General features: G+C 43.3%; 1 protein-coding gene across 1 annotated transcript; it reads left to right on the top strand.

Moving 5' to 3' along the window:
- The first annotated feature begins 71 nt into the window (after positions 1–71).
- Positions 72–27,224, top strand: slc25a20 (solute carrier family 25 member 20). The gene is made up of 9 exons (XM_080218696.1): positions 72–263; positions 3,198–3,290; positions 9,395–9,522; positions 13,721–13,811; positions 15,845–15,962; positions 17,868–17,940; positions 19,623–19,732; positions 21,426–21,550; positions 22,441–27,224. Exons 1-9 carry the CDS (start codon positions 147–149, stop codon positions 22,501–22,503), a joined length of 918 nt encoding a protein of 305 aa, XP_080074822.1. The 5' UTR covers positions 72–146; the 3' UTR covers positions 22,504–27,224.
- The last annotated feature ends 766 nt before the right edge of the window (positions 27,225–27,990 follow it).

The following is a 27,990-nucleotide window of genomic DNA, read 5'->3' as shown; positions in this document are numbered from 1 at the left end:
TGGTTACACCGCTGTTGCGGCTGAGCGGCGGGTGTAACAGGGAAAGGTGTCCGAAGTAGGGCAAAGGTCGCCCGGCGATCGGGGTGAGCTGGCGGTGGGTTAGTCCGCCCCACAGACCTTGGTCTCTGCCTGCCGGGGTGGGCAAGATGTCGGCCACGAAGAAGCCCGAGCAGCGGGCTGTCAACCCCATCAAGAACTTCTTCGCCGGCGGTTTCGGCGGAGTGTGCCTGGTGTTCGCCGGGCACCCGCTGGATACCATCAAGGTGAGGGACCGATGGAGCCGCTGAGTGCGGGGCTCTTGGCAGCAGCAAGGCCCGGCCTCTGGCCCTGGGCTGCACTCACTCCCTCTCAGGCAACAGGTGAAGCTGCAGCAAGCCTTTGGCAACCTGAGAGAGACTCTGTGAACCTCAGTGTGAAGCTGCATGAGTTATTTATGCATTTACAACTCATTGTTTTTGCACATTATGTGTTTTGCATGAGCTATATTTTCATTTATGTTTAGTTTTTCATTTACTTTCTACGTTTGATGTATATTCTGTACTTAAAGTTTGTATTATTCTGCATTTCTACTTCTAATTTTTAAGTTTTATGCATAATGGATATTTTGCATAACGTATATTCTGCTTTTCTATTTTAAATTTTATGTAAAGTGTGTATTCTGCATTTCCATTTATTTTTCATTTCTAAATTTGCATATTCTGTATTCCTATTTTTCATTAAATTTAATGTGTAATATATATTTTCCATTTCTATTTATTTTTCATTTTAAAATTTTCACAATGTGTATTCTTCATTTTATTTAATTTTTCACGGGTGGCACGGTGGTTAGCACTGCTGCCTCACCGCACCAGAGATCTGGGTACAGTTCCCGGCTTGGGTAACTGTGTGGAGTTTGCATGTTCTCCTCGTGTCTGCGTGGGTTTCTGCTGGGCGCTCCAGTTTACTCCTACAGTCCAAGGATGTGCAGTTGAGGTGATTGGCCATGCTAAATTGCCCCTTAGTATCAGGGGGACAAGGGTAAATGCATGGGGTTATGGAGATAGGGGCTGGGTGGGATTGTGGTCGATGCAGACTGGCCTCTTTCTGCACTGTAAGGTTTCTATGATTTTTAAATTTTATGCATAATGTATGTTCTGCATTTCTAGTTTTCATTTTAAAATTTGTGTCTGATGTATGTTCTGAAATTCTATTCATTTTTTGCATGTTCAAACTTTATGTATAATTTATATTCTGTATTTCTCTTTTTCATCATTTTCTTGCACAATTTCACTGCCTGTTTTAATGTAGGGGGAACGTATGATTTTTCTTTCAGGTGTTTTTAAGAATCACATTATCAGGTCCTGCCCCTTTTCCTGAAAACCATGGATTGCTGAACCCGTTTAAAGTTGATTTATTAGTCACAAGTAAGGCTTATATTCACACTGCAATGAAGTTACTGTGAAATTCCCCTAGTCACCACACTCTGGTGTGCCTGTTCGTTTCAATGCACCTCACCAGCATGTCTTTCAGGATGTGGGAGGAAACCAGAGCCCATGGATGAAACCCACGCAGACACAGGGAGAACGTGCAAACTCCACACAGACAGGGACCCAAGCCAGGAATCGAACTGGGTCCCTGGTGCTGTGAGGCAACAGTGCTAACCACTGTGTCACAGTTCTGCCCTGATAATACTTCATATTACGTGTAATTTACCATGTAGGAAAGGCCAATTGGCCCATCTGTTCCAGGCTTGCATTTATGTTTTACAGAAGCCTCTTACCACCCTCCTTTTAGTTAATTGTCAGAGATCACATTCCTCATTTGGGATTGTATGCATTTATGCTGACTTCCTCAACTCCATGTTCCTTTTTCTAAGATCCTGCTGCTCTTCTAGCTCATAAGGCCTGGTTTGGTAATGTCTTAGTTTAAAATTCTTAACCTTGTTATCAAATCCTTCCAGGGTCTCTTCTCTCCACATCAATGTAACCTCCTACTGAGATGCTTGCACTCATCCAATTTAGGATTTCCAGCACTCCAGCGAGGAAGTCAGAGATGCAGAAGGAACCAGAATGGATGGATCTCAAGAGATCTTGGAGTGGGGGTGGGGTGAGTGGGGTTTATAGAGCTGGAGGAACGTAGGATGGGGCAAGACCAGGGAGGGATTGAAACATAAAGATTGGAAATTTAAATTTGAGAGATTGGTCATTGGATGCCAACATTAAGGGTGAAGTTTTCTTGTCAGGAACACTGACTCTTGGTTTAAAACTGGGAGATTCTAAAGCTGAAACTTTAAGGTTCTGAAACCTATGCTTTAACTACGACACAGATCCTTTGTTGCTCGACTGTGACTTATGTTGTGACATAAATCAAAATAGCTCAGTTGGGAGAGTGTTAGACTGAAGATCTAAAGGTCCCTGATTCAATCCTGGGTTTCGGCATGAGCCCACCTGCTGGCTTTCTCTGCTATCTGCTAATTGGCACTGCATTTTGGGGTGGCACAGGGGTCAGTGCTGCTGCCTCATAGAGCTAGGGACTTGGGTTCCACTCTAGCCTTGGGTGGAGTCTGCACATTCCTCCTGTGTCTGCGTGGGTTTCCTCTGGGTGCTGTAGTTTCCCCTCACAGTCCAATAGTGTGCAGGTCAGGTGGATTGTCATGCTAAATTGCCCCTAGTGTTGGGATTAGCTGGGTAAATATGTGGGGTTACGGGGATAGGACCTGGATAGAATTGTGATTGGTTTAGACTCAGTGGGCTGAATGGCCTCTTTCTGCACTGTAGGGATTCTATGATCCTATAATGGCATTTTTAATAAGAAGTAAGAAATTAAGAAAATCTCTTTGAGGTTCTCTACCTCATCCTTAAAAATTGAATGATTTTTGGCTCAGATTTATTTGGGCTCTTTAATATGAAGAGTCTTACTGATAAAAAATGGAAGCCAATTCCAACTGCAGCATCGGTTTAAGGGAGTTCCAGCCTCTGTTTTCAGCTCCAACCTCAGAGGAACCAGAAACTGCAGAAAATTATTTTTCTCAGTTTAAGTTTAGGGAGGAATGACTAAAGTGAAAAAAGCACAATTATAGTCCATTACTGCAACAAGCTTGTATTCTTTCTATGCTTTTGCCCCTCTTCTGATTTGCTGATGGACTGTTGTCTTTTAAGAATACCTAAAGTATCTCTGTATTGAAAGCAAATCACTTTTTTCTTGTGCTTCCTGTTTAGGTACGCTTACAGACACAACCAAGGCCTTTCCCTGGCCAGCCTCCCAGGTTCAGTGGGACCTTCGACTGTTTCTACAAGACACTAGTTGGAGAGGTAACGCATGTACTATTTGTTAAGTTAGAGAATTTTGTGTATATAAACAGAAAATCCTGAAAATATTTAGCAGATCATGCAGCATCCGCTGAGAAAAACAGAGTTAAGATTTCAAGTTAATGTCTAGTCATCAAAACTGGAAAAAATTGAGACTTAAGCAAGTACAGATGCAAGTAAAGAGAGCAGAGGCAAAAATATAGAAATGCATTTATGTAGCACCTTTCAAAACCACAGATTGTTCCAAACTGCTTTACAGTAACCGTAGAATCCCTACAGTGCAGAAGGAGGCCATTCAGCCCATTGAGCCTGCACCAACAACAATCCCATCCAGGCCCTCAGCCCATAACCACATGCGTTTGCCCTCGCTAGTCTCCCTGACACTAAAGGGCAATTTAGCATGGCCAATCTACCTAACCCGCACATCTTTGGACTTTGCCACCCAATTTGGGCGCCTTACAATCTTCCAAATTAACCAAGTTCAACAATTTCAGATCAGAATCACTGATCGCATACTTCTTAAAAATCAAAGCACAGCACGGATTGGAAATGTTTCTGGTCTTGCCATTCACACCACTTCCAAACCCATCATTTGTTTCTTGACTTGTCCCATTAAATTCACTTTTGCTTATCACCATCATTGCTTTTATCATTTAAAAACTTCTGCCTTCCACCCTCTCAAGGACCTCTTTATGCTGACCCTTTAATGCAGTAAATGAGGAAGTGCTGCACCGTCAAATGTGCAACCTTTTGGCGAAGACATTCAACTGGAGACCAGTTGATCTTCTCAGGCAAATTAAAAGTCCCAAAGCAGAGTAGAGGTCACTGTTGCTGTCCTGACCAAAATTTATCCCTCAATTGACACCACAAAGCAGATAATCTGGAAAATATCACATTGTTGTTTGTGGGACTTGTTATGTGCAAACTGGCTGCCACATTTCCAGCATTCGAGCAGTGATGACACTTTAAAAGTACTTATGAAGTGGTGGGAGCGGCACGGTGGCACAGTGATTAGCACTGCTGCCTCACAGCATCAGGGACCAGGGTTCAATTCTGGCCTTGGGTCACTATGCAGAGTCTGCACCTTCTTCCCATGTCTGCGTGGGTTTTCTCCAGGTGCTCAGGTTTCCTCCCACAGTCCAAAGATGTGCAGGTTAGGTTGATGGGCCATGCTAAATTGCTCCTTAGTGTCAAGGGGACTAGAGGGGTAAATAGATGTGGTTATGGGTGTAGGACTTGGGTGGGATTGCTGTCGTTGCATGCTTGATGGGCTGAATGGCCTGCTTTAGCACTGTAGGTATTCTATGATATAAAATATTCAACAAGAGTTTGAATAGTTTGAGGAGAATAGATACGTTGGGAATGGGAAATGTGAAAACCTACCTGCACTGGCCCACAACCTGGCAGAGGACAAGGGCAGAATCCTAGAAACTGGATTCATGGCAGTGACTAAGCTGTGCTGCAACTGGCAGCTGTTGCCCAAGGGATAAGCTATGGAATAAATCCCCAAGCTGCAAATCTTAGATTGCAATTTACAGGCACGTTGGTGGAGATATGGGAAGCAGACCTAAGGTCTGTAAGCTTTTGACAGGTATCCCTTTGGAGACAATGATGGTAATTCTCCAATCTTGCATGCCCTGCTACTGGTGCCAGTGGGAATGGGAAGTGTGGTCTCAGCCAAATCCCAATTCACTGCAGTGGGACTGGAGAATCCCAGCCACGGGCGAGGTCGGAGAATTCCAGCCTTTAGTTGACATTCTGTGTCTTGTCGTCTTGTGTACTGGTAAAGGCTTGTTTAAAAAATAATGTTAGCTGGCGGGGTTAAATTTATTGTCCATTCCTTTGTCACTTCAGAGCGATGATGTGTTTCCTTTCTCAAGGGACAATTTGGGTTGCTTTCCACAATTTTCCATGTTGATATTTGAACCTGGGACTTTTTTGATGGTCCATTATTTGGCTAACTGTTGATTTCCTTGGCAAAAATAGAGATGATCAATGAAGGCAGGCTTGCTAATGTTGCTTGCAGACCAAAAGCAATAATTACGAACGCTGTTCCCGCACTTCAGTAAGACGATGCTAATCAATACCATTTCGTAGCATGATTCCGTGGTGCATTCTATGCCAGGTCTCCCAGTGCTGAGCCTCAAAGGGTTGTGGATTAAAGGTGAGAACACTAAATCGAAAACATTGGAAGAATGCAGATCTGATTTGTATGTTTCAGCTTAGCTTCTGCTTTGAGCTTTAAAGTGGAGGGAGACCTTGAGCTGCAGCTGAGAGTTGCAGGGAGTCTGAATTTGATGGCAGTGTCCTCTGGTTGGCACCTTATGCCTTGTAGGCAGTGACAGGAATTGATAGAAGTCTGGGCAAAGGCTGTTCCTCCGACCTCTCGGTTACAAAACATAGAGAACCCCATGCCTGCACTTGCTGACAGCGACATCTACTTGGCAGTTTCAGAACATAGAAAAACTACAGCGCGAACAGGCCCTTTGGCCCACAAGTTGCACCGATCATATCCCTACCTACTAGGCTTACCTATAACCCTCAATCCTATTAAGTCCTATGCATTCAGAAGTCTCTTAAAAGACCCTATCAAATCTGCCACTGATGGCAGCCAATTCCACGCACCCACCACCCTCTGAATGAAAACCTTATCCCCGCCACCTCCTCTTTACCTACTCCCCAGCAAAAAAATCTCAAACCCAGTCAGACTGACAAAGAAAAGCAGGAGCTGGATTTACAGGGGCTAAAAATCCCAAATTGTACTTTCACAAAGCTAAAGTCCAAACGGGTTTATTTGTAGCAAGGTTACATTTCAGCTTCGTTTGAAGCAATTTTTTAAAGTGGCGTCTCAGCCTTTCGGCTAAGATGCAAATGAGATCAAGCCTTGGAGGAGGAGCTACACCTCCTCCAATCAGCTTGGATCATGTAGATCAAGCCCAAGGTAGGAGCTGAGAGCCCTGTCTTGTCAGCTCGGATTGGGAATGTCCCAACTTGTTGGGACTCTGAATTGGGTTTAATTTGACTTGATTGGATTGGAATAAAGTTTAAAAGAAAAATGTTCTTTTTTAAAAGGTGAGAGGGTAATAAAAGAAACTCCTAAAGTTGAATTGACTGTGTCCCCAATTTTTGTGCAGTGGCTCTTTTTTTAAACGTTCCAGCCTGGGTGCAGCAGTGTGAATGCTGTGCTGCTGTTGCCGTCTTGCACAGGGAAATCAGTGGGAATGTAGGTGAGAGGTTAAGCATTGCTCAGCAAGCAAGCACGACGTGTTTGTGCTGAGTCCACAGAGTGCAAGAGCTGGCTGAGGAAACGGCAGTTTTAACAATGAATGTGGAGGGGGAGGAAAGCTTTGTGTAATACGATTGGCAAATCATGAAAATTGAAATGATTAAATTGGTTAAAAAAAAAGGACCCTTGACCATTGAGAGAAAAAAATTAACTGTCCAGATAATCATTGGAATGTAAAAAACACAGCAACTCCTCAGGATTGGTGGTGATTCAGTTAGTTTGTGACCAACCTGTACTTAAGCTCTACTTACCCAGCTTTCATGTCAGGGTATATGCTGAAATGATAAAGAGGCTAGCACCAAACCTAATGTGTTAAAATGCCTTAATTGGCACATAATTCCATTGATGCTATAAATGCAAACATTCGGCCCCTCGAGCCTGTTGTGCCATTCAACAGGATCATGACTGATTTATAGAATCTCTACAGTGGCAACCGAAGCCATGAGGCTCATCAAGTCTACTCTGACAGAGTGCCTTACCCAGAACCATTCCCTGCCCCATTCCCTTAACCCCACACATTTACTCCATTAAACCCCCCCCCGGCAACCTACACATCTTGGGACACTGAGGGGCAATTTACCATGGCCAATCCATCTAAACTGCACATCTTTGAAGTACGGAGGGAAACTGGAGCACCTGGAGGAAACCTATGCAGACACTAGGAGAATGTGCAAACTCCACACAGACAGGTCAGTCAAGACCAGAATTGAACCAGAGTCCCTGGCACTGAGGCAACAGCGCTAACCACCATGTCACCGCAAATTGTTTGTGTTGAGTTCCATATTCCCCATTTTCCCCGATAATCTTCGATTCCCTTGCCCAACAAGAATCTATCTACCTCTGCTTTAAAAATATCCATGATTCCACTTCCATCATTTTCTGAGGCAGCGAGTTCCAAAGTTGCGCAAGCCGCTGAGAGAAACAAAATTCTTCTCATTTCTGTCCTATAAGGGTGACGCCTAATTTTAAAATTCTTGTTAAATACAACAAAACTGACCCTCATACTCAAGTTCAAAACTTGGTCAAGCAGTTTCCTGAAAGCAATAGTTTTTTCCCCAGCAATTAAAGTTCAAATAAACCAGTAGTTCTTATTAACTCCTCAGGTGTCTTGTTGGTCATTTAGCTCAAGTCTTTTAAATTTAATTTATTACTGTCGCATGTATTGGGATACAGTGAAAAGTATTGTTTCTTGTGTGATATACAGACAAAGCATACCATTTGTAGAGTATACAGGGAAGAAAAGAGGGTACAGAATATAGTGTTACAGTCATAGCTAGGACGGAGAGAAAGATCAACTTAATATAAGGTAGGTGCATTCAAAAGTCTGATGGCAATAGGGAAGAAGCTGTTCTTGAGTCGGTTGGTATGTGCCCTCAGACGTTTGTATCTTTTTCCTGACGGAAGAGGGTAGAAGAGAGAATGTATATGGTGTGTTGGGTCCTCAATTATGCTGGCTGCTTTTCCGAGGCGGAGGAAAGTGTAGGCAGAGTCAATGGATACGAGGCTGATTTGTGTGATGGACTAGGGTATGTTCACAACCCTATTTAGTTTCTTGCAGGAGCCATACCAAACTGTGATACATTCAGAATGGATGCTTTGATATTTATTGGAAAAGGCAGTTTGCTCACAGTAAAGTGAACTTATTAGAAAAATGTCAGTTCCCAAAAAAGTTTGAAGATAATTTGGCGTCCTTCTAATTTTAATGGAACATAGTTCTTGGGGATATGTATTCGTGAGAATGAGGTATCGGATTAGCACATGAAACCAGCCTATTTTGTTCAGTTGGGGGAAAGTTGCGCCGTCCTTAAAACTTGTGCTGTGATTGATAAGACTGTTTAACATGAGAGTAAAACACCAGTAGTTGCAAGTTTGTAACCTGATGATGATAGCATGGGACCAATTTGTGCTAAGAGACATGAACATCATATAACATTGAAGTGTTCTGGCTTAAGTGTGATTTTACACCCTTCTAATGCTATAATTGCATTAACATGGTGAATACAGCATCTGTGTCTACAAGGTGGCGAGGAAGAGATTTCAGAAGCTCACTTGTTAATGCATCCAGCTGATCCAAACATGGAACATTACAGTTTACCTTCATGATTTCCATTATAAATGTTTAAAGGGTCATTCAGTTTGCAGAATGTATGTGTTCCCTAACTGCCTGTGGTCAATATGTTTAATACAGAAAAAGTTGTTTTCTGACCCTTGGGATTAGGATCTTAACTAAATAATTTCAGCAGTAAACTTTGGAATGTTTATAAAATGTTATTTATTTTTGCACCCCTAATAAACACAATGTCCAGCCTGATTGTTCTGTCAAAGATTAAATAGAGATTAAATAGAGACAAGAGGATGCACTGCTGTAGTTATGAGTCCTTGATTTATGAACTTTGTACTCCCATGTAACAAGCCTGTTTTCGTGGACAAGTTCTGTGTTTATTCAAATCTCCAGCATCTGCAGTATTTTGCTTTAGGTATTCACATGAGACTGGGAAATTATCTGTAGCTCAAATGCCAACGGTCATGTGAAATGCCACAGCAATTTAAATTCGTTTGTGTTGTTTTTTTTTACAAGAATTGCTTGAAAGTTCATAACGTGATGTGTCTGTATTGGTCATAACATAATATTAAATCTTGATATAAAAATGTGACCAAAAATCATTTGATTTTATATATAGCATGAGAGATGTCTGTTGACAACTGTGCAGACCTTCCTGAGGAAAATTGTTGGAATGTCATTTTGAGTGACTTGTAGCTTCATATGAAATAGCTGCAGTCTGTTAATTGCACCCTGTGACACTGTGATGTGCTCCTTTAGGGTATCCGAGGTTTATACAAGGGAATGGCTGCCCCAATTGTTGGCGTCGCACCTATGTTTGCTGTTTGTTTCTTTGGTTTTGGCTTGGGTAAGAAACTGCAGCAGAAGAAGCCTGACGATCCCCTCTCGTGAGTAACTTCAGAGATTAAAGCACAAGCCCTTTAAGTATTTGTTACTTTCTGCACATATTACGAAATATTGTTCCAAAATCTGGAAACATTTTCAGTTATAACCTTTTCCTGGGAGGCAACAGGGCACTGAAAGGCAGGCCAGTGATAGAGAAAATAGGAGACTGATGCACAAAGATCTGTTGGATGCACGGAATAACGATATCCTGATATAACAACTTAAATGGAGTGGCACAGTGGCTAGCACTCCTGCCTCACAGCTCCCCGGACCTGGGTTCAATTCCTGGCTTAGGATCACTGTCTGTGTGAAGTTTGCACATTCTCCTCTGTGTCTGCATGGGTTTCCTCCAGGTGCGGCTGTTTCCTCCCACAGTCTGAAAGATGTGCTTGTTAGGTGCGTTGACCATGCTAAATTCTCCCTCAGTGTACCTGAACAGGCACTGGAGTGTGGCGGCTCGGGGAATTTCATAGTAACTTAATTGCTGTGCTAATGTCAGTCTTACTTGTGATGAATAAATAAACTCTTTTAAAAAATCAGAATTGGGCGAAATTGAACTCGGAAGAAAATTGGCAAAATATTAAACTATCTGCTGGTACAAATAGTGAAACAATAGAGCTGTAAGCAAGTAACCACAGTATTTCAGCAGGCTAGACAAGCATTCTAATTTATTCTCAACATCTGGATCACGTGGTGGCCTCGATCCCCGACACTAAGCCAGAATCCCAGTCACTCTGCCCTGCTACCTGTAAGGAGTCAAAAGATTACCACACTTAATGCTGGATAAATCCGGATATATGTATAGAATACATTATGATGTCCCACAAACATGTCAAGATGTAGGTAGCCAGGGAGTTGCAAATTCATTTTAGAAAGTGCTATTTTTGAGTGCTTTTTCTTCCTTCAACTTTGTGTTTTTGCTCCCAGATGACCTCCTTTATCCATGTGCCTGTAGTGTTTTTTTTTAAAGGTGCCTATGATGAAACGTATAGACCCCTTAACACCTCAGTCAGAGTTTGGGATAGTGCAGTCACACTCACCCTTTGTGCATCACTGTCATGTGTTTCTGCTCTCTTGCCTTCCACTATTCTGTAAGGCTGGTTGCCTCCTGAAAGGATTATTGTTTTAAAGTTTATTTATTAGCGTCACAAGTAGACTTACATTAACGCTGCAATGAAGTCACTATGAAAATCCCCTAGTCGAGACACTCCAGCACCTGTTCGGGTACACTGAGGGTGAATTTAGCACGGCCAGTGTACTTAACCAGCACATCTCTCGGACTGTGGGAAGAAACCAGAGCACCTGGAGGAAACCCACGCAGACACAGGGAGAACATGCAGACTTCGCACAGACAATGACCCGAGCTGGGAATTGAACCCGGGACCCTGGTGCTGTGAGGCAGCAGTGCTAACCAGTATGCCACCATGCTGCCCTGTTGACCAAATTTCCTGTTCTTGATAGCTGTCATGATGCCGTGGAAGTGGGATGAAAATCAGATAATTTCCCTGTCAGTTGAATAGCCTCAAATGTGAAGACTGGGCATTTAATTCAACTATTGTAGAGCTGCTACTGAGGAATTGATGAAATATAAAGAGTAACTTGGTTGGGATGTTGTGGTCAGAGGATATGGCTGGTGATTACGTGCTCCTGAATCTTTTTACACATAGTGGAAAGAACTGAGTGGATACATACGTTTTCCCAAAGCTGCTGAGGATGGCTTTATTTCGAGTGGGTGTTTTTTACTCACTTCTTGAACAGCCAAATTAACTGACATTCAAAGGAGCCGGTTAGCTTTCTGACTTTGCTGTCAGAGCACATCAAATAGCCTGGGGCAAAATTAACTCTTAAAAATGTGGGAGAACAGTGCAAAAACATGTCTTTGTTGGACTGAGCGTGGAAATGTTGGAAAGCTTCTGGCCTCCTTCCTCCTCGTAAGGAAACTATATTACTAATTGAACAGGATATGTTATTAGACTGTGGCAGTCGGAGCAAGTGCTCACCGAGATTAAAACGAACGGGAGACATCATGTGGGGCTTAGTAATGTAAACTTGCGAATTTTGCTGCTCTGGTGTGTTGCTAAGCAGCAATGGACTGTCACTTGTGTTTATAGAAATAGAATGAAATGTTGCCATTGTCCCAGAGGACCATCACTGGCTCTCCTCCTATTGAGGGGGAGAGCTGACTGGTGGTGATTTAAGCTGAGGATCACCACACCTCAAGCAAGCGTGAGAAGGCGGGGCCTTCTTGAACAACCGCAGCTGATGTTGGAATTGAACCTACACTGTTGCCATCGCTCTGCATTATGAACCAGCCATCCAGCCAACTGAACTAAACTGACCCAGCAGAACTGTCTGAAAGATTATTAAGTGTCTGCCGCAGAGGCGTTAGATGACCTTTTAAGAAGTTCTCCTTTCCCTGATCTCCCCCACTCCCCCAGTCCAAGAAACGTGCACAAGTAGTGCTTCGTGGGCAAATATAATTTGCTTGTACGTTATTCCTGACCGTACAAGAACATAAAGACATGTTGCCTGCAGTTATTAACAAATGAATCATCGCTTTTTTTTCAGGTGACAGGTTGCAACGTACGCAAGTTTTTTTTTTCAATGTCTACCTCTTTGTGTTTCCTACCCAAACTATTTCTCCTCTTCCCTCCTGAAAATGTTTTCTTGCCAGAAGGACATACATTACCTAACCAGTTACTCCTAAAAATAATGGTTAAAAATCATTTCTTGACTTTAATGGGGTGGGAATTAAACGTACCCTGATTAATAATAATTATACAAATACCTAAGAGCATTTTTTTACGGTAATAAAAGTTGCCAGAGAATTCTGACAATATGCCTCCCAAGCTCGAGGGGAATGGCTGATCAGGCCTTGTTGAATTCTTCAGCATCTGTTCTAATTGCCCAGGTCGAAACATTTCTTTCAGTCTGTTTGTGTAACCTGAACCAGTTACTGCAAAAATTTTGATTTTAACATAAATCAACCTTAGCCTTGACTAACCTGTCAGTCATATCGTTAAACTAGTCATCATCATAGGCCCCCTGTGGGAATATTATGTGGCTGACCTTGGAGGAATCATTCTCTTGAAGCTGTAGCTTCTCAGCTTCATGGTCAAAGTTGTCCACAGAAGATGTGTTCGTCCATTTTCCTGCACTTGTCCTGCCTTGAACGTTATGACGTTTCAAATGCTCATCCAAATATTTTCTAAAGGTTGTAAGGTTTCTGGCCTCCACTACCTCCCCAGACAGTGCATCCCATATACCCACCACCTTCTCAGTGAAAAGATCTTTTCTCAAATCCCCTCTGAATCTCTTGCCCCTAATTTGCTTTTATGTCAAAGAAAGAAAGAAATTTTCATAGAAACTCTATAGTGCAGAATGAGGCCGTTGAGTCCATCAAGTCTGCACTAACAATAATCCCACCTAGGCCCTAACTGCGCATTCACCCTGCTAATTCCTCAAACCTACACATCTCTAGACACTATGGGCAACCTAGCAAGGCCAGTGCACCTAACTCGCACAACTTTGGATTGTGGGAGGAAACCGGAGCACCCGGAAGAAACCCACGTAGACACGGGGAGAAACTCCACACAGACAGTGACCCAAGCCGGGAATCAAACCTGGGTTTCTGGAGCTGTGAGACAGTAGCATTAGCCACTGTGCTACCTTGTCAGTTAAAATTATCTCTAATCTTCCAGCCAATTATAGGCAAAAGCCTGATGAGTAATTCAACCAAACAAGTTTGGGTGGATTGGCCATGTAAATTACCCCATAGTGTCAGGGGGATTAGCATGCTAAATATATGAGGTTACGAGGATAAAGCCTGGGTGGGATTGTTGTTGGTGCAGGCTTGATGGGCTGAATGGCCTCCTTCTGAGCTGTAGGGATTTTATTACCACTTTTCACATGAATGCCTGAATTCAGCTGACTCATTAGCCATGGCAGATACCACAGCTGGGCCTGATCCTGTCCATACCCATCGCATGCTTCCTCACACCGAACCAACTGTAGCACAGTGACTGACACCCAAGCTGAAATCAGCCAACCAAACACAGAATGCACACTGCCTTTATCAGCTGAACCAACAGGGAAGAGTGTGTACTGCCTGTCTTCCTCTATCTTTGGAAATTGCAGTGATATTCCGGGTGAAGTGTTTCAGCGTGACTGTGGGTTTCCCATTTCTGTTTTACTGGACAGGTATCCACAGTTGTATGCTGCCGGGATGCTGTCTGGGGTTTTCACCACTGTGATCATGGCACCAGGAGAGAGGATCAAATGTCTGCTACAGGTGGGAATTGGTTACTGGTTAAAGAAGCACTGCCAAGGTGAAGGTCAAAAATGATTTATCCCATACCCTAAAGGAAAATTAAATTTAAATAACACTCGAGGGGCAGGTTGAAATCTAATCATCCTTCATTGGACACCAGTTGTGAGGACTCTTTTCCACCGCCACCAAGACCCGACACACACACACACACACACACACACACACACACACACACACACACACACAGAGGCAGACTTACACTCTCGCCCTTTGCAGTTCTAGGAATGGTGGACACAAAGTTGAGAAATGCTAGGTTTTTATTTTGGTATGATTTAAAGTTTTCTTTTAAAGTTTATTTATTAGTATCACAAGTAGGCTTACATTAACACCGCAATGAACTTGCGGTGAAAATCCCTCAATACGGTGCCTATTTGAGTACATTGAGGCGGAATTTAGCATGGCCATTGCACCTAACCAGCACATCTTTCGTACTGTGGGAGGAAATCGGAGCACCCGGTGGAATCCCACACAGACACGGGGTGAACGTGCAGACTCCGCACAAACAGTGACCCAAGCTGGGAATCGAACAGGGGCTGGGAGGCAGCAGTGCTAATCAGTGTGCCACCGTACCATCCTTAAAAGCAGAGAAAGAATAATGAAAGTTTTTAAATCTCGAACTACAATGTTATTGTAGACAATGGCAAAGGCTTGCATTTATTTACATGAAACGTCCCAAGACGCTTAATGGAAGTTGCATCAATGAAAGCATTGAGTCACAAAGGAGATATTTGAAAGTTTGACCAAAGAACTAGATTTTAAAGCAGCATCTAAAAAAGAGGTTTAGTGAGGGAATTTCAATGTTTCGGACCAAGACAGCTGAAAGAGTGGCTGCCAGTGATGGAGTAGTTGTAATTGAGGATGTATAAGAGGCCAGAAGGAAGAGATCTAGCAAGCTTATAGGGCTGGAGGAGGCTTCACATTGGGAGGAGTAAGACCGTGGAGGAAGTTTGTATGAGGGCTCTAAAATTGAGGCATTGTCAGATCAGGAGCCACTGAAAGTCAGCAAAACTGGGCAATGGGTGAAAAAGATTTAGTGAGTTGGGACACAGGCAACAGAATAGTTCAGGTTTATTAATGCAAGAGGGAGGCTGGTGAGGAGAGGATTGGAACAGTCAAATCTGGGAGGGGGGTGTGGGGTGACAAAGACATGGATGAAGGTTAAACATTGAGCAGTGTTAATGATGATGTGGCGAGGTGGTGGGAAACTCATTTTGTGGTTAAATACAATACCAAACTCGTGAACAGTTTTAATCAGCTTGGAATAGAAAGCTGGTCAAAGAACGACAATGGCTGCAGCCTTCCAAATATTTGTGTGACTTGGTTGATCTGTGGAGTGAGGGGGTGGGAAGGGGGAAGACACAGCAGAATGGCCTAAACTCATTTTATCCATTATTTATCATTTATCATTTATTGAGGTCAGTTGTTGATCCATTGGTGACTCACGACACATCCGTAATTAAATGTAGGGCCATTTGGTCTGTGCAGTTCACACTCAGCATTTGGGCACAATGCAGGAATCCCAACAATGATCCAAACTTCCAAATAATTGATAAATATTCTCTGTTTGTTTTAAAAGAACACAACACTGATACAGTAAGAAGTCTCTCAGCACCAGGTTAAAGTCCAACAAGCTTATTTGGAATTATGCGCTTTCGGGGCACTGCTCCTTCATCAGGTAACTGCAAACTGCTGGCCCAAAATGAAGAGGATCGCCAAGAAGATTGTGCGTTTCGACACAGACATCGAGTTCTACACTCCCCGATGAAGAAGCAGTGCTCCGAAAGCTCATGATTCTAAATAAACGTGTTGGACTTTAACCTGGTGTTTTGAGACTTCTTACTGTGGCCACCCCAGTCCAATGCCAGGATCTCCACACTACAATACTGATAGGCAATGTCTTGCGGTCCTTCTTTCATACTTTGTAGCTTTCTCGGAATTAAACATTTCCTTGTTTGTGTTTTAACACTGTTTGTGTAATTGGTACAATTTTTCAGATTCAGGCATCTACTGGTGAAACCAAGTATGCTGGCCCTTTGGATTGTGCTAAACAGATCTACAAAACATCTGGCATTCGGGGTGTCTACAAAGGGACCACTCTTACTCTTATGAGAGGTACACCAATTGAACATCATTTGTCCTTTTTCTGTGCAACTATTGAATGATCCAGATTTCTCTCTTTCTACCCTTGGTATTTTGGCTGCAGTTAACCATGAACTTTGTGGTCAATTGAAGTTGTAACGCAAAATGTTTCTGAGAGGAGTTTGAGTATGTTGGTGTATGAAGTCATCTAGGTTATTATAGAACTCCTACGGTGTAGATGGGACCCATATGGCCCATCATGCCTGCATCAACCACAATCCCATCCAGACCCTATCCCCATAACCTGAGGTATTTACCCTGCTAGCCCTCCTGACACTAAGGGGCAATTTAGCATGGCCAATCAACCTAACCCGCACATCTTTGGACTTGCTCATGTTGGCTGGTTCTTCCACCTCCTGATGCAATCCTGGCCTGGTAATTGTGTTCTTCGTGACTTGGGCAACTTGGTCATTGGTTTTATGCGTGCTGAACCACCCTTGGGAACTGAAATCCTCCACCACCACCACCACCACTAACCCTAACCCCCCCCCCCCCCCCCCACACACACACACACCCACCCAGAGTGTGTTCTGTGCCTGTGCTTGCTGCAGTGATTTTGTTATTGGTCATGGGCCAACACTTGTGGTGCGAGACTTAACCAAGGGTTAAAAGCGATGGAGTGAAGGTGAGATTAATCGAGGTGTTGTAACTTGGTGAAGTTGGGTATTGCAGACTTGTACCTTGTGGGAGGGAGTGCTTCATCACATCTTAGATTACAAAGCAGTCTGAAATATTTATATGATCTCTGAAATTGGATTGTTCTATCTAGGTTTTGCTTACTTCAGAAGTCATTGGCTAAATGTTCAGCGGAAGCAAGATTCTTGCATTCTTCAGGAAGGCGTTAATGACCAAATTTGTTCATTGACAGGTCCATTGAATTCACAAAGATTTTACCACTGGTTAACAAGGGTTTATCTCGTAGGTCACTGAAATGAGCTAAAAGATGTTGATATGATTCTTTTGCTCATACTTCCTGTTGGCTGCTGATATTATCAGGTGGATTGCTGGATTGTTATTTAGGAGACAACTCCTGGGAATTGCAGTCCTGTTGTCTTTGAGACCTCACTGAGTTGTAGTCGTATGATCCACGCTGAGGATTCAGTAAAACCCTACATTTTTTTAATGTTATGATTGCCGTAATCTTGATTCTCAAAGAGAGATTTCAGGAAGGATTGCAAGGGAATGCAGCTGAAGGTTTGTGTCTGGTTAGTGGTCTATTGCTAGTTTTTTTTAATAAATAAACCAGTTCTGTAGTTTAGAGTTGCAGTCTTTGCCCAGAGGCCAAGAGGTGAGAAGATGATTTGTGACGATTCAGTTACAAATCAGCTAAGCGGTGTGATTCATTCTTCTCGTGGGCAGCGCTTCTCTGGCATTGTGCTTGTGTAATCACACAATTGAGTTGTAGGCGACATGAACCCTTTGGTCCTTGGCTTGGAACATAAGCGGATGGTTGAGTAATACCAAGAAATGGAACAATGAGTTCCGCAATTTAGAAGTGCAAAGATTAAGAGTGGGATATAATGGGATGAGTCCTTCAACTTTTCTTTCCACTCTTTGTTATCTTTCTTACCCTTTTCTCTTTATCAGCATGACTAAGATCATTGCTGCCTTGAAACTGCCTCTCCTAATCTTGATTTCAAAGTAGTTCAGGGTATAGGAAAGAAGTACAGCAGGAGTGTTTGCAGCTTGCCTGGAGCAAGGGAGAAAAGTTTAAACAAGTGCTTGGAATATTAATCAAGTAATTGATGGGCAAAATATGTTGCAGGATAGAAATGAGAGGGATTGTTAAAATGTTATGGGTGGTGGACTCTTGTTTTTCTATTTTTAGCTTTAAGAATGTTTACTTTTAATTTTCAACCATTCTTTTTGTTTTATTAGATGTCCCTGCAAGTGGAATGTACTTCATGAGTTACGAGTGGCTGAAGTGTATTCTTACTCCTGAGGGACAGAGGTCAGTAGCTCCATCAGAAAGAAATGTTCATTGAAGATCGAGTTTAATTGTGTGCAGTAATCTTATCTCTGGGAAAGAAACTTGGGACGCTCTCACTGTTCCTCAATTCGATGTTCTTAATGTTCTTCAGGAACAGACAGAAGTGGTACAATGATGAGTGCATCAGGTTGCACCACAGACTGACAACACTTAGGTGCACATGCAGTCTCCCTCCATGTATTGAGTCAGCGGTCTGTGCTTGTATGTTGTAGCAGAGGCAGGAAGTAACAAGGAGTTTTCTCATATTTTCCAACATTTGATCCGTGAATACATAAAATAATCCATTGGTTGTTTGATATTTTAGACCTTCTGAGATCTAAACTCTCGAACTTAAGAATAGGAGCAGGCGTAGGCTCTTTGAGACTTTCAGTAAGACCATGGCTCCTCTTCTGCCTCAACTCCGTCTTCCTGCATGATCTCCTTATCCCTCAGTATCCAGAATTCTATCAACCTCTATCCTGAATATATTCACTGACTGAGCATCCGCAGTCCTCTGGGTGGAAAACTCCAAAAATCCACAACCCGTTGAGTGAGGAATATTCTCTTCATTCAGTCTGAAATGGCCACTCTTTATTGTGAGCCTGTGACTCGATATTTCCAAGGCAAGGAAAGCATTTTCCCAATCAAGCCCTTTCAGAATTTTGTGTTTTGACCAGCAAATTGGCCGATTGGAAAATGATGTTAAAAGGTATGACGGTAGACAGGCATTGGCAAACGTTCTAAGAACTGATACAATAAATACCCATTCCTTTAACACACAAAAACCCAGCAGGAAAATGTTCTAATTGTGGCTAACAATAAATCAAGGATTGCAGTAAAGCAAAGGACGAGGTGAAAATAGTTGCCAAAAAAAAGGTAAGCCTGAGAATTGGGAGCATTTGAGAATTCTGCACAGCGAGGCGCAGCAAGCAATTAAGAAGGAAAACTGTGTTGGCCTTTGTTACAAGATTTGAATGCAGGACTAAAGATGTCTTACAGCAGTGATATCGTGCTTTTGGTGAGCCTGCACATATGGAGTATTGTGTGCAGCCTTGGTCTCCTAACCTAAGGAAAGATGTACTTAACGTAGAGGGAGTGCAACAAAGATTTACTAAATTAATTCCTGGGATGGAGAGGTTGTCCTAGAGGGAAGATTAAATAGACTGGACTTTATTCTCTGGATCTTAGAAGAAGAATGAGAAGTGATCTCATGCAAAGATACAAAATTCTTAACAGGGCTCTTAGCAGGAAGGATTTTTTCTCTTGGCTGGGAGGGTCTTGAACCAGAGGACGGAGCCCCAGAAAAAGGAGTAGGCCACAGAGGACTGAGGAAGAATTTCTTCAATCAGAGGGTGATGAATCTTTGGAATTCCCTACCCCAGAGGGCTGTGGTGGTTCAGTCATTGTGTGTGTTCAAGACTGAGCCTGCTAGGTTTCTACATAGTAAAAGTATCAATAAATAGGGAGCAGGGCATGAAAAAGAAGTGGAAGTTCAGCCATGATCTCATGGTATGGCAGGGCATTCTCTAAGAGCGGAATGGCCCACTCCTGCTCCTACTCCTTCTGTTCTTAGGGAGGAAATGGAAATTGGGCTGAGGCAGAAACATGTTTCAGGAATTTAGTTTCATCAATCACGTTTTTTTTCTCTCCTGTCATTGCTGCAGTGTGACTGATCTAAGTGTGCCTCGAATCCTGTTAGCTGGTGGAATTGCCGGAATCTTCAACTGGATGGTTGCAATTCCTCCAGATGTGCTCAAGTCCAGATTCCAGACGGGTCAGTTCGTTCTTCTGATAGTTTTGAGTCTCTACGATGACGTGGCTTGGGGATAGAGTCTGGGTAAAGGGTGGGTAAATGCCCCGGCCTGCTGGAATGGGAAGCATATAACCCAGAGAATTCTGGATTCAACTGCTATTCTGTGACGTTGTGACCTCTGACCTCAGGGCTGCACGGTGGCACAGTGGTTAGCACTGCTGCCTCACAGCGTCAGGGTCCTGGGTTCGATTCCTGGCTTGGGTCACTGTCTGTGTGGAGTCTGCATGTTCTCCCCACGCCCGCGTGGGTTTCCTCCAGGTGCTCTGGCTTCCGAAAGACGTGCTGGTTAGGTGCACTGGCCATGCTAAATTCTCCTTCAGTGTACTCGAACAGGTGCCAGAGTGTGGTGACGAGGGGATTTTCACTTCGTTGTAACTTCATTGCCGTGTGAATGTAAGCCTACCTGTAACACAAATAAACTCTAAAACTTAAAATTTCAAAACTTTAAAAGAACTTTGATCTGAAGCCAGGGTGGTAATATTTTCTCTGAGTGTCTTTACTCTGGGGATGGCAAGAGGAATCGGCTCCTAATCATCCTGTGTGTGAACTTTAGGATAGGATTACATGTGGCAATGCGTGTTCACATTCATTGTTGCCAATCCTTCCCTGGACTTGCACATGAGGAATGGCCCTTTGCAGGAAGCACTTGTTGAGATCTGTGAAACTCCGCCTGATTTTCAGTGTAGAGGAAATGAAGCCATTTGTTGATTTTGTGTTGTTTAATGGTATCCAAGATTTACTTGAAGGATGCACGGATAGGGTGAGATGAATTCGGGAGGCAGTGTAGAATTGTCACTGGACTAGTAATCCAGATACCCAGAGTACCACACTGGGGATCTGGGTTCGAATCCCACTGAGGCAGATGGTGAAATTTGAATTCAATAACAATCTGTAATTAAGTCCAGTGGTGAAACCGTAACAGCAAATTACTGTGGATGCTGGAATCTGAAATCAAAATAGAAAATGCTGGAAAACCTCAGCAAGCCTGGCAGCATCTGAGGAGAGAAGAGAGCTGACGTCTCGAGTCCAGATGACCCTTTGTCAAAGCTTTGTCAATGGGGAAACCATTGTTGAGTGAACCATCTGGTTCACTAATGTCCTTTTAGGGAAAGAAACCCACAGCCCATGGATTGACGACTCCTGAAATGGCCCAGAACCCCACTTGGTTCAAGGGCAATTTAGAGCCAGTCGCAACCTATCCAGCACGCAACACTTGCATCTCTCCCAAAAAAATAAGGCCATTGAAAGCTTGTGCAGAGCAAGAACAGAGACATGTGGGGCAGCACGTGGCACAGTAGTTTGCACAGCCAGGGACCTGGGTTCAATACCCAGCTTGGGTCACTGTCTGCATGGAATTTGCACATTCTCCCCATGTCTGCACAAGTTTCTCCGCGTGCTCTGGTTTCCCCCACAATCCAAAGACATGCTGGTTATTGGCCGTGTTACATTCTCCTTCAGTGTACCCAAACAGGCGCCAGAGTGTGGCGACTAGGAGATTTTCACAGCAACTTCAATACAGTGTTAATGTAAGCCTACTTGTGATATTAGTAGATGAGCTTTAAAATACCACTTGGACTGAATGCATTTACAGTTCAGAAACGGGCTAGCATAATTCTGATAAATAATCCATTTAATTCCATCCCTCAACTCTTAGCACCTGAAGGAATGTATCCCAATGGATTCCGAGATGTTCTTCGAGACCTGATCAAGGAAGAAGGTATTGGCTCGTTGTACAAAGGCTTCAATGCTGTGATGATTCGAGCTTTCCCCGCCAATGCGGTAAGGGCTAGTAATAATTATCATTTTGCCTGAGCTACATTCCTAACTTTGATTCAACAATGAAGTGAGATTTGCAGCACTTGCACAGTGGGAAATATGTATCCTGTTTAATTGTCTTTATGACAGCATTTTTAACGACAGAATTATGCTCTGGTTGTTGCAAAATTAGATATCGTTTTAGGAATATTTAATTGGCTGTGGTCAGGAGGGGGAAGCGATGTCCTAGTGGCAATATTGCTAGACAGTTAATCCAGAAACTCAGCTAATGTTTTGAGAACCCAGGGCCTAATCCCACCATGGTAGATGGTGGAATTTGCATTCAATAAAAGGTATCTCGAATTAAGAATCTACTGATGACCATGAAACCATTGTTGATTGTCGGAAAAATCCATCTGGTTCACTAATGTCCTCTAAAGAAGGAAATCTGCCATCCTTACCTGGTCTGGCCTACATGTGACTCCAGAGCCACAGCAACTTCCAGTTAGGATGGACAATAAATGCTGGCCAGTCAGTGATGTCCACGTCCCATGAATGAATAAAAAAAGTAGATGCTCCATAGCCGGATTATCCAAGTTTAAGGTTCATGTTTTAAGGCACTGGAGTGTGGTGACTAGGGGATTTTCACAGTAACTTCATTGCAGTGTTAATGTAAGCCTACTTGTGACACTAATAAATAAACTTAAACTTTATCCTCATTGGTGTGAAGCAACAGAAATAATGTTACAGTAAGCCGACAAATAGAAAAACCCAGCAATGGAACACAAGAAATGTGATGTATTCTTGGACACAATTTCACAGGGGTTTTGGATTTGTCTGTGATGAAAGTTGACCAAATTTCCAAAAAAAATTGCTGACATTTTGTTGTGTCCCTTTTCCTATTTCTTTTCCAGGCCTGTTTCCTTGGCTTTGAGGTTGCCATGAAGTTTCTGGACTGGCTTCTACCTGGCGTGTGAAAGATGGACCGTGAATGAATCAATGTTAAGAAACTGAGATAACTTGTAACTTGCCAGAAGGTGTTCAACATGCTAAATCAGGAATGAGATTTCATTATCTAATAGTTGCTGCATTAACAGAGTAATTTTATAAAGAAATATATTTACACTTGCCTTAACAATGTTCAACAGATGACTGTAGGTTCTATTTAAAAGCCTGACGTTTGGCCAGTTTTGACCTATGACTTGTAAAAAGAATGCTGTAGGTACGGGAAGAAGGCAATTGTGGATCCAATTGCATTAAGCTGATGAAGATATATTTGTTGGTGATTATAGATAGCTTCATTACCTCAGGACCTTAATTGCACTAATGTCTACTGTCATTATTCCTCTCTGCAACGCAAACATGCAATTACAAAGCAAAATGCTAGACTTGCACGATATCTGAAGGGAAAGATAGGGGCTGGAATTCTCCGGCCATTTACACCGGCAGGGATTCTTCAGTCCCACCGGCAGTGCATCCCCGCCCGTGGGTTTCCTGCCAGCGTGGGGTGATGTTGGTGGGAATTCCCATTGACAGTGACGGGACCGGAGAATCCCGCTGCTAGCAAACACCGCCCCACCATCAGGAAACACACGGCTGGGAGGCTGGAGAATTTCACCCAGATTGTTAATATCTCTAATGTGTCCCTGCAACAGTTAAGCCTTATCATAGATATAACTTTTGAGGTGATGTTAAGCGGGATTGCCCTGAATTTCCCCTTGGTACAGCTAGCTATTTTGAGAGATGAATTTTCAGTAGCAAGAAGTTAGAGATCTGCACTGGGAGGAATGCTACGGGCGGCACAGCAGTTAGCATTGCTGCCTTGCAGTGCCAGGGACCCAGGTTCAAATCCAGCCTTGGGTCACTGTCTGTGCGGAGTCTGTACATTCTCCCCGTGTCTGCATGGGTTCCCTCTGGGTGCTTCGGTTTCCTCCCGCAGACCGTAGAGGTGCAGTTAGGTGGGTTGGCCATGCTAAATTGCTCCTTAGTGTCAGGGGGATTAATGGAGTTACACTAATTAGGGTCTGGGTGAGATTGTTGTCGGTGCAGGCTCGATGGGCTGAATGGCCTCCTTCTGCATGGATTCTATGCAACATCACCCAGAGTGCAGCTGTTCAAGAAAGTGGCTCACCACCACCTCCTCAAGGCAGTTTGGGATGGGCATCAATGTCGACCTGACTAGCAACACACCCTGCGAAAGAAGGAAAATAAAATCACATTTTTTGGGTTTGAGAGATGTGCAGACTGGGAAATGAGAACATGACTGTCTGTATCATTGTTCTGTGGGCTGCAGTATTGTTTATTCTGCATCTTTCAGTGTCCATCCCAGACATCTGTCTATTCAGGATGTGTCCCAGATGATGCTCTGACACTCTTAACCTGGCCTAGTGTTAATTTGAACCTACCAATCACGGTCTCATAGGAGTTTGCATTTGTTATTTTTTAAATTCAGAAATAAGCTGCCTTTAATGTTCAGATGGATACTGCTGTCTCAGCAGTTTGGATTCAGACTGACCATCACCCCCGTGGACAAAGGTCGTTCGGGTATTGAAAAATTGAACTCTTTGTAATTCTCTGATATTAACCACTTGTTTCCATATTTGAACACTATTGCCTCAGTGTCTAAACATACTTGTGCTCAGCATTACGACACTTGAATTTTGATTTTGCACCTCCACAATGGGTCCATCTGGCACGGCAGAAAACTAGCGCAATTCCTCAGGGTTTACATTTAGTTGGGGAATCTTGGTGGGATCTGAAATTGCAGTTTCAGCTGTGCAGTTGGGTAGTTGAGAGTGGAAGCCAGCTGCCCTCCCCGAGGTAGAAGAGAAATCGGCACACCTCTCTCATTGTCATTGCGCTCGGATGTCTGTACCTTGGCACCTCAGTCACGCCACCTGCCCTCTTTGGTGCTGGGCACAGAGCGAGGCTGAAAACAGCAAGCTGGTATGACAGGTTTGGCGGAAACAAACTGGTGAAAACACAGCTTATGGCTTCAATCGGCGTTGATGGGTGTATAGATTTTGCAAAGAATCCCAAAGGGCGGGTGTTGCAAGTTTTACGTCTGGACCTTGTGAAGACGTACTGGTCCTGTAGCCCGAATAGATGGGTGCCCACAGTTTATTGATGCCAGCTCTAACACAGACCATCTGCTTACTGAGCCCCTTCCTCCTACCACCCAAGGTGTCAAACGGAGCTGAGATTGATACTATGCGCAACCCAAGTTCATCTACGTGCACACTCCAGCAGGACAGGGCGGCACTGTTGCCTCACAGCGCCAGGACCAAAGTTCGATTCATGGCTTGGGTCACTGTCTGTGTGGAGTTTGCACATTCTCCCTGTGTCTGCATGGGTTTCCTCTGGGTGCTTCAGTTTCCTCCCACAGTCTGAAAGACGTGCTGGTTAGGTGCGTTGGCCATGCTAAATTCTCCCTCAGTGTCAGGGGGATTAGGAGGGGAAATATGTGGAGTTATTGGGATAGGGCCTGGGTGGGATTGTTGTCAGTTTAGGCTTGATGGGCCGAATGACCACCTCCTTCACTGTAGATTCTATGACCTGGACAGTGACTGAGAGCAGGAACCCCTGGCTTATCATCTCGAGCCCGAGGGGTATAGAGGTCATTTGTTCCATTTCCTGTGCGGATGTGTTTGAAGACAGTATATTTTCTGACCATGTTCCTGTAATGCTGTCTCTTTTCTGCAGGATTTGCTGAGACCTGATGATTGCTGACTCCTGAATGGATTTTTATACCAAAAAAAGATGCTGCATTCCTTCAGGAAGCAGTGGTTTTAAATCGCTTGGCTAAATGTTCCGAGATTTAAATTCTATTTATTCATTTATTGAATCATTTGAAACTCTGACACATCAGTGTGATTTTTTTTATGGATTGATTGCAGCTTTTTAACTGTGCCTTCTGTTTTAACTCCTGGCCATAACTTATTATCCACAATGGCCTGTGATTTACATGGGGGAGTTAATTAGAGTTTTCAGACTGGTGCTGCTGGATCAAATGATAAAAAGTTTAATTATAATTGAGAACAAATCTAAATCATTAGCATTAAACGATTCACAGCAGAGGCGAAGATTAAAACCAGTTAAGAATCTCAGCAAAGGAGAAATTAGTTGATCACTTGGACTGGGAGTTTCTTTCCTGGGAGATTAATTGAGGAAATCTGACTTGAAGTGGTGGAGTTGTCAGCCGTTTGACGGATGTTTTGGAGATCAGGTTCTCCCATTCTATCCATTTTGCTTCATGGACAACAAATCTTTAAATTTGTTTCCAAGCCAAAGCAGTGACCTTGGACAGAGGCGTTTCTGTGAAGCCCCTGTGACTGTTTGCATTGTACACTTTTTTTTTAAATGAGAAGTGCACCACCAGTGCAATGAACCCAACATTAGGGAGCCTTCTCAGCTTGTGTCGATTTACGAGGCAGCTTGATTTTGATGCCTCCTGTTGTATCAAGTTAACAATACCTCAAAATTGCCTCCCCGTTTTCTTGTGCAGAACTGCAGCTGTTTACAGCCACCTGATGAATGTGATATCGTTGTTACTTTCTTTGGAGAGGGAGGTAATTGTCCAGTTCCTCCCCTTCTCTCTCTCTCTTTCCTCCCCTCCCCCCCCCCACTCTACAGTCTTGCTCGGGAGTTATGTATGCACTTATACCCCTGCCACAATCTGTGTCCAGAAGACCACCTCCCAGGGTTTTTGGTTGTGGAATTGACCAATGCCAGATGCCTGAAAAATGGTGTTCCATCCAGCTACTGCTGTACCCAGCCGTCGGGCAGTGAAATACACGAACAGGGAGGGAGTCATGCAGGTGTGAAATAATAGATGGGGATGTTTTGCATGACGTTAGACTCTGTCTTTTTACTACTTATGCCTAGATTTAAATTGAATGCAAATCATGGAATATCCCTTTGAATTGAACGGATCTTTATATAACTGGGTTCAGATGGGTATTCACAAGCACAAAATAATAGCACAAAAATACGCCTATTTCAGCACTTCATTGCCTTAGTACTGAGGGAATGCCAACCCCTCAGAAGTATAATCACTCAGATAAGACATAAAACAGAGGCCCCATCTGGCTTTTCAGGTCTACATAAAAGCACTTGAGTCTGGGAGTCCGATGTGGTGTCCTGTCCCATGTTCATCCCTGTGTTTCCACCACTAAAATGGATCATTTGGTCGTGAACCTCATTGCTGTGTTAGAATCCCCTCGTTGTGAATTACAGCGTTGACCGAGCTTCGAAATTACATGGGATGCTGTGAAGTTGTGAAAGGTGCTATGCAAATGCAGTGTCTTTTAACTGGTCTGTAAATAAGTATAGCTTCTTTCAATGGGGCTGGTCAAATTTTATCAATGATTTTAAATGTTTTATAATTGAAGCAATGTGACAGTTATGCTATTATTTGTACGAATTTCCTTGGATGGGTCTACAGTGACTTCAATCCTGTGTTCAAAAGACCTTCCTGAAATTACCTGTTTTTAAAGCGAGTGCAGATCTGCGTGATTCTTTTATTGACAACCCAGTCTCATCGGTAATAATGAATAAATCAATATTTTGTCTTTGTTTAAAATCTTTTGCACCCAAATGAACTTGATTTCAATGTATCTAAATGTGTGAGTTCTGATTTAACCATTAAAATCTACAATTTATCAGTCACTGGAAAGACAGAGGCTGAGGGGACACCTGATAGACATTTTTTGATTTGATTTGCTTTATTGTTGCATGTATTAACATACAGTGAAAAGTATTATTTCTTGTGTATTATACAGACAAAACATACCGTTCATAGAGAAGGAAACAGTGCAGAATGTAGTGTCACAGTCGTAGCTAGGGTGTAGAGAAAGATCAACTTAATGTGAGGTAAGTCCATTCAAAAGTCTGACGGCAGCAGGGAAGAGGCTGTTCTTGAGTCGGTTGGTACGTGACCTCAGACTTTTTCGTACCTTTTTCCCGACGGAAGAAGGTGGAAGAGAGAATGTCCGGGGTACTTAATTATGCTGGCTTCTTTGCCGAGGCAGCGGGAAGGATAGACAGTGTCAACGGATGAGAGGCTGGTTTGCGTTGAAATAATGAGAGGCATAGACGGGATGCAAAGTCAGAGGCTTTTTCCCATGGTGAGAGGGGGAAAAGTTTCAGGGAGGTGCACAGGGAGTGTTTTTATGCAGAAAGTGGTGGGTGCTGGAGTGCGATGCCAGAGGAAGTGGTGGAAGCGGGCACATTAGCAACATTTAAGAGGCATCCGGATGAGTACATGAATGAGGCAGTGGAGGGGTATGGTTCGAGTAAGGGCTGTTTCTTTTTAGTTAAGGCATCATGATTGGCAGAAGCTTGGAGAGCTGGAGGGCCTCCATTGTTTTTCTTTTTGTACCAGTTTAGGTTTTTCAAATTGCTTGTTTGGATGCCGTAATTATGCCACAGTGCGTGCCACTCGATCTGAGCATTATTTATTAATC

Source organism: Carcharhinus amblyrhynchos, chromosome 3 (genome assembly GCF_965287045.1).
Source record: "Carcharhinus amblyrhynchos chromosome 3, sCarAmb.v2.hapA, whole genome shotgun sequence".
Classification (NCBI taxonomy): Eukaryota; Metazoa; Chordata; class Chondrichthyes; order Carcharhiniformes; family Carcharhinidae; genus Carcharhinus; species Carcharhinus amblyrhynchos.
Note: the sequence above shows the minus strand (reverse complement) of the source record. Positions and strands in the feature narration are given on the sequence as shown.

What these genes read in the sequence shown, in the direction of transcription:
- slc25a20 (XM_080218696.1), top strand. Translation starts at nt 147, where the DNA reads ATGTCGGCCACGAAGAAGCCCGAGCAGCGGGCTGTCAACCCCATCAAG. An exon ending in ACAAGACACTAGTTGGAGAG is followed by an intron (nt 3,291 to 9,394) that starts GTAACGCATGTA and finishes GTGCTCCTTTAG; the next exon opens with GGTATCCGAGGTTTATACAA. An exon ending in CACTCTTACTCTTATGAGAG is followed by an intron (nt 15,963 to 17,867) that starts GTACACCAATTG and finishes TTGTTTTATTAG; the next exon opens with ATGTCCCTGCAAGTGGAATG.